We start from the raw sequence: 10855 nt of genomic DNA, 5'->3' as shown, positions 1-10855 counted from the left end.
AATTAATACAATGGTGGTACAGCTGTATAGATGCTGGAATGCTAAGATAAAAGAGAAAGGAAATGTATAACCACTCATACAATAGTATTTGAAGATCACTCAATGTTTTACATTTAAAGGCAGATTCGAGTTAGAAGCTATATACCTGATGTTTAATAATAAAGTACAAATGAGTTGCACAGATATCGAAAACATTCGCATGACACTGCGTCAGCACTGTTGCCCTTGCGTGCGCTGGAGTGCATTCTGACTCCGCAACCCCTGTGCCCACGTAGACCCGCCCTGAGCGTGTTAGAGGCTGTCATCTGTACAAGAACAGGCCACCAGGCGGGTTCAAACTGTCAACCTTGCACTTAGTAGCCAAGTGCTTTAACTACCGCCTTCAAACATGGATACATGTAACGACGTCAGGGTATGAGACTGAGTTATACTTGGAATTTATCTCCAATGACCAGAAGAAAAACAATTCTACAAACATTAATGTGTCATGAGTATGAAAAATAAATAGCCACGGCTTGCAAAGACGGTCCCTTAAATTATAAGTTATAACGTTGCGTTTCTTAATGCATACAAATAAATATGCACTTTGAAAGGAATATGAACATATTTCGTGGAAAAAGCTATCAGTACATGCACAAAGCTTCTTGTAACAGAATCCTAGGCTGGGCTGTCGCATGACCCTCAGCCTGAGTTTTTCATTTGTAAATTGAGAAGCCGAGGAAATGCCATTCCTGAGGTCCCTGCTAGACGGACAAGTCTGTTCTTTCCTGGGTCCCACAAACGCTAAGAACCGCGCTCCCACATACGCACCTTGGGATGGCGACAGGCATGGATCTGAGTGTTGCGATCTGTTGTGAGATGATGGAGGATGTCTGGCATGTTTCTAAACATGTCCAGTTTGTCCACATGAACCTAGACAGAATATGGACAGGCAAACTGTGAGATTCATCAGGGACACTAAGGGACATCACTAAGGGGCCGATCATCCATGTAATGAACTAACTCATTCACATGCGAAACCTAGCTTTGGCTATCTCAGTATATATGCCTATTCCGCCCAGATGCCGGCATGACAAAGGGCTTTCCTCCAAGTAGCTGGGAAGGCCTTCTGCCAGCCAGTGCAGTTTAGCACCTACTGCTGGTGCTGATAAAAAATCAAAGGCTTGGTTTGTGGGTTTCAATGGACCAGGCTATCGCTGTACGGCGCTGCTTCAGGAGCCATTCAATGCACGCCAGCAGTACACCTGCCAGGAGCCCTGCTGTCCACTTGGCCAGTGCTCCGCAGCGAGCTGAGAGGTCAGTGGATCCAACTCACTAGCCGCTTCACAAGAGAAGGATGTGGCCGTCTGCTTCCATAAAAAGTAAAATCCAACCAACCAACTACGGACGTGGAGTCAACTGCAGCTCACAGTGATCCCACAGAACAGAGCAGATCTGCCTCCGGAGGATTCCCGAGGCTGCAAGCCTTTGCAGAAGCAGGCTGCCTCACCCTTTTCCTAGAGAGGCTAGTGGGTTCGAACTTCCCACCTATTAGCTACTGGGGGAGCACTCAATCGCTATAAAGAAGGCAGCCTTGGGAACCCTGGGGAACAGCTCTACTCTGTTGTACACAGTCACCGTGAGTCAGAATCAACCTCATGACAACAGGTTTGCCTTTCCTTCCAATGGGCACACGTCCTGTATGTCCATCTTTAAATATTGGGTATGGGCAATGAGCAAAGCAAGCCTGCACACTTCCCTAATAAACACATAATCGTGAATATTGCCTGCACGCTCAGTTTGGTGATATTGCAGCGGATTATTAAACCCCTCTGAGAAGTTGACTGGTTTAGGAGGACAGGTTGGTGTCAGAATATGGCAGAGAAAGTTGAAGGGTGGAGGCATGTCTGACCTCTGACCCACAGGAATCAGCCTCGGGCTAGGGAAGAGCTGGATTCCCTTTCCCCCTAGTGAGGCCAGAGGAGGCCAGATGCGGCCTTCATATCATTTTTGCAGCAGTGATGGAAAACCTGTATTAATTAAGGGTGTTGTAAAGCCCACTGATAAAATTATTGTCAATCAGATATGCACTCGTAAAAAAGCAGTTCATGAAAAAATTATGTGATCGATATTATTTGCACAACAACAAAAAGAGCAGCTACCGAGGCTGCTTATGTACAGCTAGACACCTTGTGGAACTCAGTTTCTTGGGATGGAGGTTTCGGGTCATTATTTCAAGGGGCATCCTAGTTACCTGACTTCATCCTGTGTGAGGTACTTCTGCTCTGTCTCGTAGTGTCTGGGACTGAAACACCTAAAAGCAGCCATCCCAGGTATAACTGGTCTTTATTTGGCTGCTTCTGGGGGTGGGCTGCAGGGAGCTCAAGGTGGCAGGGTGGAAAGGGGAGCAACAGTAAAAAGAATAATCACTGTACCTGGACCCCAAACTGCTCACTAAGGTTGGTGAATAAATATTCATAGCCATACGCTGCTTTGCAGTTGAGCCACACCACATGGTAAGGACTTCGAGTGATCCAGCTTCGAACCAGCTCCAGGATCCCATTTAAACACTCCTCCTGAACAGGGGTTTCAAAAGGCGGTTAGTAATTTTAAGAGCACCACTCACACTTCCCACCCTCAGTATTCACAGGTGAAAACACACACGGGGACAATTAAGATCTGACTACGTGTTAGCCCACAAAAGGCCCTGTTAGAAATATGGGCCTGCCCAGGCAATCACCTACTTCCTGCAGGCAGACTTACCCGACTTGGAATTTGATAATATTTGGGGTCAAAGAAAGTAGTATCTATATATACGCTCTGGATATCTTTTACTCTGAAAACAAAACAGAATTGGTATTAATCCTCTGACGTAACATAAAATATGAATACATTTTAAATGCCAATTCTTTTACAGGTGTTCTATTTGTTGTTGTTGCTGTTGTTTTTGGTTAAATCAACTTAGTTGAAATGACAGAATAAAATGTAAGTGTCGAGAGAGCAGGTGGTTGCGACAGGGAAGGTGAGCATCGTGGTTTAGGAAGAAGCCCTGAGTTTCTGTTGACTGTGATGGGCGGTTTGGCCACAGGTTTGGTGATGGCTACCCAGCATGTTTGACCTCATTGCTGTCATTGAATTACGCACATGAAAAACGCTGAACTAGCAAATGTTCTGCTATTTGCATATTTACAGAAATTTAAGGAGCTCTGATGGCCCTAGTGGCTTAACAGGCTATGCTATGGGCTACTAACTACAAAGTCAGCAGTTCAAAGCCCACCAGCTGCTCCAAGGAAAAAAGATGAGGCTATTCACATAAATCTTTACAGCCTTGGAAGCCCCAAGGAGCAGTTCTACTGTCTTGAAGAATCAACTCGATGGCAATGGGTTCAGTGTTGGGTTTGTCTTTGGGCAGCACTATGTAACGGTGAGGCATTAGGCTGCTAACTGTAAAGTCAGCAGTTCAAACCTACCAGTTTCTCTTTGAAAGAAAGATGAGGCGATGTGCTGCCATAAGGAGGTGCCCTTTCCGAAATCGAGTGGGGCCCTACAAGCCAGAATCGACTTGACTTAATGGCTGTGATGTTTTGGTTTATATCTTTATTTTATATACGTGGTTTGGTGGATCTTGAAAAATTTATAGAAGTGTAACTCCAATCAACATAGAAGACCTTTTCGTGACCTCATTTCAGGAGAAAAATTTTGCTTCAGTGTGACGACTGTGGTCCAGCTCATCTCAACTACAAGAGTGCCCCACGCCCACGGTCCGACTGTCAGTCAGCACTGCTGGTAGATCCGAGACCGCGTGTTTTTTATTTCTTCAGTTTTCATTAGTACTGTCTCTTATTATCAGGAGCTTTACAAATCCACTCTTGGTCTTTGGTTGTTGAAAACCTAACGTATAAATGTTAGGACATATTTTAATAGACACATTTTTTAAAATCATAAGCCTTTTCTCTGATCACGAAGAATATCGTCAGTTATGGTAATAACTCTGCTTGTGGGGGTTCTGCGCCATCTGGATTATTCTCAGGGTACTTCTAGTCAGACAATTGCCCAGAGTTGTCGGCACGGTCCTTTTTGGTTTTTCTTCATACATTTCTGCAGTAACATCTCAATGCACCCCCCCACCCCGCCACCCCCACCTCCCCCACTGTCTGCATATCCCCTGGAGGACTTGGGTCAGATGTCTAAGCAACTGAAGTCTCTGGTTTAGTTTAAAGAAAGACTCCATCTAATCTCTTTACTGCAAAACAAAAACTTGTTCTCCTAACTTCTCTCATTCTTCATCATTTCTTTCTTTTTCAGAAATAAATCGAGTCCTCATCTGTCACTTCCCTCTTCCCTCCTTTGGGGTCTCTGAGTTGTTCTGCAAAGCTGATGTCAAGTTCTCAGTTCCGCAATCTTCCTCGTGGGTGATCTGCCTCCCCAGTCTCTTCCAGCGCATCCCACCCTGAGCGTGTCCACACAGCTCGGGCAGACTGTTCGGACGCCCTGCATGTGCTCTCCCACAGTGTCCTCCTACAGAAACGAAATCCTCCAGAGAGAGTGATCGGCGTCCGTATGGTTTGGAGCAACTCACAAACGGACTAAGGACTAACGTAATCAACTGTGATTTCTAATAGGAATAAAAAGCTCGTATGGGGGAGAAAATAAAAATTTTAAATGTTAAACTATGCAGTGTCCATGAAGGACATCGTGCTTGGTAGAGTAGCGGGGCAGCAAAAAAGAAGAAGAGCTCTGGCAAGGCAGATTGCCGCGGGCGCTGTGTCGGTGGGTTCAAACAGGCGAAGAACTGAGAGGAGGGCACGGCTGGGCAGTGTTTCGTTCTGTTGTACAGAAGGGCACCGTGAGTCGGGACTGACGAGAGGGCACCTGCCAGCAATAACCACATGCAGCCTTACACGTAAGAACTCTGCGAGGCTCAGTACCTGCCCCCAGAGTGCAGAAGCTCCATTCTCGCAGCTTCTCCTTTCGCCAGTCTGAAGTCTCCAGTGTAGAGGACAGTGCCATTATTGCCCTGAAATAAAAACCTGCAAAGGAAGCAGCGCTCCGTGACTTCCAAGTCTCACAGCCCATCTTAGAGAAGCAAGCGCCGGCTAAACCCACAGCAATGCTTTCCTGCCAAACACACCCGGTCACTAGCGTTCATGAATTTCAAGAACTGCCGAGGAAAGGCCACGGGCCAGGAAGATGCAGAGTGCTGGAGGAACAATGGCAGGGGAATTCCACCAGGAGGCCCCGCTTCCATTCGGATCGTCACTTCCGTCTACAATGTCAACCAATAGGAGGGGACTTCAAACAGTTCCTGGGGAAATCCCACTATCTTTCAATCCATACACTTTTTAGCGCCCCCTCATTATTAAGGAAATTGCTAGAAAAATAACCAAATGTCCCTCTCCAAAGAACTAAACTCTCTGTCATGGAGCCGATGCCAATTCCTAGTGGCCCCGCAGGACAGGGTGGACATGCTCTTACCGGTTCTGAGACTGTAACCCTCTACCAGAGTAGAAAGCACCGTCTTTCTCCCAAGGAGCTGCTGGTGGTTTCGAACTGCTGACCTTACAGTTAGCAGCCCAATGAGTAACCCACTATGCCACCAGGGCTCCTAAATGTCCCTAAATACATTTATTATTTTCTAGACCTGAAATCTTTATGTCTACAAATATGATAACTAGCTACAGACAATACAATAGCAAAATAGATGAGTCCTCTTACATAACTGATCCTGGACAATGACCAGCTGGTAACAGAGTCACAACAATCTCTTCCTTCTGGAACGAAAATAAAGGGGAGAGGGGGGAGTTATAAAAGCAGGTGCCCTGGTGACCCGGCGCGTGTCAAAATAGACCTGTGCAAAAAAAAAAAAAAAATAGACCTGTGCTCCCTGGGGCTGTTCAATGGCTGATTTTTCAGCACATCACCAGATGTCAGGTGTTTCTGAGTAGACCCAAATTTCCAGTCTTTCAGTTAGTAGCTGAGCATGTGAACCCTGAGGATTCCTAAAGTTCACATCAGGACCTAAAGAAATACAGCCCTGCTGAACAGAACAGAAGGACTTTCAAGTACTCGCAACGAATGGTGGATAACTTTTCTCCAAGGTGTGGAAACAAAGGGCATCACCCACCGCTCCCTCAAGAGTTCAACAGTGACGACTATAAGAACAAAACAACAACACTGCCATCGAGTGGACGCCAACTCACAGCGATCCTGTCGGACAGGGTACCACTGCCCAGGAGTTGCTGAGACGGCCAGTGTTTCTGGGAGTAGAAAGCCCCATTTCTTCTGAGGAGCAGAGGGTGGTTTTAAACTGCTGAACTTGCAGTTAGAAGCCCAATGTGTAACCCTGACACCAACAGTGACCATTGGACCCAGCAATTCCATTCTTAGGTAGCTATGCCTCAAGACCTGCAGTCATTATGTCTTTTCAAGAAGATTTTTTTTTATTATTAATGATATTTTATTTAGTATTTATTATTTGATCCAGAAATGGGAATGAAGTATTGATGTGTACGGCACTACCGATCAAACCATGAGGCAAGTGACCAAAACTGGTCACACAGTACACATTGCAGGGTTCCAGTGATAGGATATGGCCAGAATGGACAAGCGCACAGAGAGAGACAGCAGACTGGGGATTGCCTCGCACCGGGGCCAGTTAGTGAGGGAGCTGGAGTGGGGGTGACGGCTGAGGATGCAGGATTTCTGCTTGAAAATGTTCTAAAATGCTCTGACCACAACATGGACACACAATTCTGTGAGCATACTCAAAGCCTCTGAATGGCATGCTTTATGTGAGTGAATCAGATGATATGCAAATTCCATCTTCAGAAATGAATGTTTAATTGTGAAAGGTTGGGGATGGGAGGAAACAGGATGTAGTCTCATCCGAAAATTCTAACTGTCCTAACTCCCCACAAGGCATTCTTAGGGCAGCGCCTCAGGGCAACACGATCGCCACTGCTCAGAATGTGATGTGGGGGTGGAGGTCTCTACAAACCAGCTTCCTACTGAGTCACTGGCTGACCCTCTCTGCATTCTAGTATTTATTACCCTTCGGAAGGCCCCTTCAAAACGGGATCTGCCGTTGGCTGGGGCTGCCCACGCAGGGCCCATCAACCACAAACACAAGCAGCACCTGACATCTGAGGGGGACAGCGTGACGCTGAGCAATCGGCACACCCCTGTTCCCAGCTGCCCCGCTGGGAGAAAGCCTTTCACCATGGTGCTGTCAATGACAAGACAGCCTTTTTGTTTTATTTTATTTATTTTTATCATTGTCTTTTTGCTTTGTGTGTGTTTTTTACTGTCCTCCTTCAGACAATGACTTGATGAGAGGAATACTTCAGATGCTTGAGCTTCTCCAAAGACGGAAGGCCCACAGCGTCAGGACTGTGCTCCAATCCCTCACATAGCAAATGGACACCCGCCAGGGCTAAGGACAGCAGCACGACATGGCATATAATCAGGGTACCGGACAAATGCCAGCACATACGAACACCGAACACACAGGGAAACACCCACTGACCCTCCATGCAGTTCGCGGTGAAAAATGGTCCTAGTTTGGAAGAATACATGGACAAAACAAAAGTCCCTAATTTAAGTTTAAGAATGAAAGTATAAATACATATCTACCTGGGCAGAGCCTTTTGTGTGTTTCTGAATAAGGAAATGAACCAGAGAACAAGCACAATACACATAAGTTGCTACAAACATTAACCAGCATCATTGTGAATCTTAACACCGTAACACACGGAATGAAATGACAAGGACGTGAAAGGGAGTTCTAGTCGTTAGCACACAGCAATAAAAAGAAACTATTGTATATGAGTCGTAGCCAGTCTTTGGATTCAAGAAATAAATACACCACAATTTTTGTTGTTGTTCTGAAAACGTAACTGCTGTCACTTTATACTCTGGTTAAATGAGCATTCAAATCACGGAGGAAGATAATGACTTTAACATGAAATACTTTAAAAAGCACAAAAAATGTTTATAAATGTACTTACCTCGCCCGATGCTTCATCGATTAAAGGTACCTGGGTAGGAGTTTCAACTTCAAGTGCTATCTATTAAAATAAGAGAGCATGAAAAAAATTTAAATAAATTAAGTAGAGCACGTATACACCATAAAAAATTCTAATTTTTATGGCTTTATATGCTTTCGCATCCCGAACACAGAAAGGGGATAAAGAGAAAATTTTACAGACTTTTTTCCTAATTTTTCTACTATTATTAATAATTTCTAGTTTCACTGTGATAAGACATTTGAATAGCTTGAGAAACTTATCAAGCTAAATAAGACTTCCTGAATGCTAGTTTGGCAACATGTATCAAAAGTCTTATAAATTTATACATCCTTTGACACACTAATTCAATTTCCTAAACTCACTTTTCCCCTCTCCATTGTCCTGTGTGAATTTCCATTCCCCTTTCCCCTTGGGTTTGCGTTTCTAAATTACGTAGTGAGGTATGTAGTTAGTTTTCATGCCACAGAAGAGAGTTCGGACCAGCCCATGCTGCTACATAAAAACACCTGTTCTGAGTTGAACAGTGGAAACCGTGTCAGTTGATTCCCCCCTGAGGCTGGTTTTCGACACTTGCTGTATGTTCGCTTTGGTTTGGTGTGTTCATGTTAGGGTTTATCTCAGAGGTGTTATCTCATTGGGGTCACACTCGTGAAGTTGTGCCGTATGTTGGTATGTTTTTCAGCACGGAACACTCAGGATTGATGATCCTATAGGGGCAGCAAGCAGTATAAGGTTTCAGGGGGCAGGGGGTGGACGATGGTGGGTGGAGTAAAAGGGACAATGTCAAGGAGTCCAGGAAGAAAACGAATGTTTGGAAACTGATTGTGGTAGCATTTGTACAATACTGCTTGACGTGATTGAACTATGGAATGATATATGAATTAACAATAAATTATAAAATTAAATAAATAGAGCTTAAAATGAAAAAAGAAAACCACTGAGTTCTAACTACTGGAGCCCAGGTGGTTTACCGGGTAACATGTTGGGCTATAAACTGCAACACCGGGAGTTCAAAGCTACCAGGTACTCCTTGGAAGAAAGATGAAGCTTTCTACTCCTGCAAACAGTGAACAGTCTCAGAAACCCACAGGGCAGTTCTACTCTGTCCTGTAGGGTCTCTGAGCCAGAACCAACCCGAGAGCAGTGAGTCTGAGTGAGTTCCAACTGCGAGGGCTCCGTCATGAACTTGGTGTTGCTCTAGAACAAGCCTGTCAGAGGCACTCTGTAAGGAATGAGGACGAGCTCGCTCCATTGAGCCCATTCTGACTCACAGCAAAACCAGAGGCCCGGGCAGAACTGTGGGTTTCCGAGGCTGTAAACCATGAAGAGACCCAAAAGCCTCATCTTTCTCCAAAGGAGTGGCTAATGAGTTTAGAGTGGAGCCCACTAGGCCACCGGAGCTCCTACAGGAAAGTAATGTCCCACTGTGTTAGTAAGCTAATATAAAACACAGTATAAAGGTCCAGGGTTTAAAATATCCTTGCATTTCTAAAGTGAATCCATCTTATTCATGATGTATTTTTTCTTCCTTCAGGTTAGATCCAGGATATTCATGTGTTCTTAAGGAACTGGCTTTATTTCCCATGGATTATCATTATCTCTTTTGCTCACTAAGGAGACAGAACACATCTTGTATTGTTTCTACAATCCACCTCATGATCTACATAGCAAGACTTACCAGTGTATTAGCAAACATTTTACACTTTAAAATATTAAGCCAAACTGTTGCAGGAACAAGAAAAACAAAGCAACAACGTAATAAAAGTCCACCTTTTTCCCCAAATGGCTGAATTACAAAGGACTAAATATCAATATTCTTATTGAAGTAAAGAATTGAGATTTGAAGAATTACAATGCTTTTATCCATCTGTCTCTCAAAAGATAAATTCCCAATTAAAAAATATATACATCATTAGTATTCATTTAGAAATACAAAAAACAACTTACAATTCGTTTCTCCCAAAATCTGTATTTCGGGTTAGTTAACAACAACTCCTTAGTCACGGGGGAGCAGTATAAGTAGACCTTCAAGCTGAAAGGAGAAGCAAGCAAATCAAAACAAAAGGAAATGATTTCAGCACCATCTCCAGTGAGTCATCGTGGTGACGAGGAAGCACATGCGAGCATTTACCAGTTCTCGCTCATGCTTCAGAAACTGTGCTGTCAAACACAGAGTTCAGTAGTCTCGGTCAAAGCAAATACTGCACCCTCTGACCTCACCCTTTTCCTAACAGGGGTGCGTCTGTACCTGATCAAGTTGCCGTGAAATGGGAGCAACCAAATGCTAAGCTTTCTCTGGAAAGCACCAAGGAGGTGTGGGGAACACAGTGCTGCTGCTTCGTAATTCACATGCGTGTATCTACTTAGGTTTTCAATTGACATTGAATTGAATACATATATCATTTAATGTGTAATATAGTAAGAAACGTCTTAAAAATCACTGGTATTATTCAGAGCATAGGCTCCCAAGCCTCTCTGGCCTGTGATCCTGTTTTGAGGGAGAAAAAATTACCCCCGGTAATGAAAACTTTTGTACTATAGCCCATATTCCAGAAGTGTGGGCATTCTCCCTCCCTGGGTGGTATTGCCCACTTTGGGAAACATGGGCTAGGAGGATAGCCAGTAGTAGAGCGTGTTTCCAAACACAGACACACTCATATCTACGGACCCTGCTCCACACACTTTTCCTCCAAGGACATTGCAATTCTTCCACCGAGAAGAAGGGGAGACTGGGTTCTTTCTCCTTGTATCTGGGCAGACTTCTTAAATTGCCTTAAGCCACAGAATGTGGTGGAAGTGGTATCAGAGGTTCAAACTTCAGGCCATATGGCTTCCTTCTTGTTAAGGCT

The 10855-nt window shown here is 44.5% G+C and overlaps 1 protein-coding gene across 1 annotated transcript in view; it reads right to left on the bottom strand.

The window, feature by feature from the left end:
* DCLRE1C (DNA cross-link repair 1C) overlaps positions 1–10855 on the bottom strand; it is a 49661-nt gene that overhangs the window by 29013 nt on the left and 9793 nt on the right. Inside the window, exons 3-9 of the mRNA XM_045285632.1 lie at positions 9954–10038; positions 7986–8045; positions 5695–5750; positions 4908–5009; positions 2743–2815; positions 2415–2555; positions 811–912 (exon numbers count right to left, since the gene is read on the bottom strand). Of these exons, the coding sequence (XP_045141567.1) occupies positions 811–912; positions 2415–2555; positions 2743–2815; positions 4908–5009; positions 5695–5750; positions 7986–8045; positions 9954–10038 (619 nt within the window). The remainder of the gene's footprint in view (positions 1–810; positions 913–2414; positions 2556–2742; positions 2816–4907; positions 5010–5694; positions 5751–7985; positions 8046–9953; positions 10039–10855) is intronic.

The sequence above is a fragment of the Echinops telfairi genome, unplaced genomic scaffold (assembly GCF_000313985.2).
Source record: "Echinops telfairi isolate 266 unplaced genomic scaffold, ASM31398v2 ScPeMD7_7474;HRSCAF=8512, whole genome shotgun sequence".
Taxonomy (NCBI): Eukaryota; Metazoa; Chordata; class Mammalia; order Afrosoricida; family Tenrecidae; genus Echinops; species Echinops telfairi.
The sequence above is the reverse complement of the archived record's forward strand: the minus strand, read 5'-3'. Positions and strand labels throughout refer to the sequence as shown.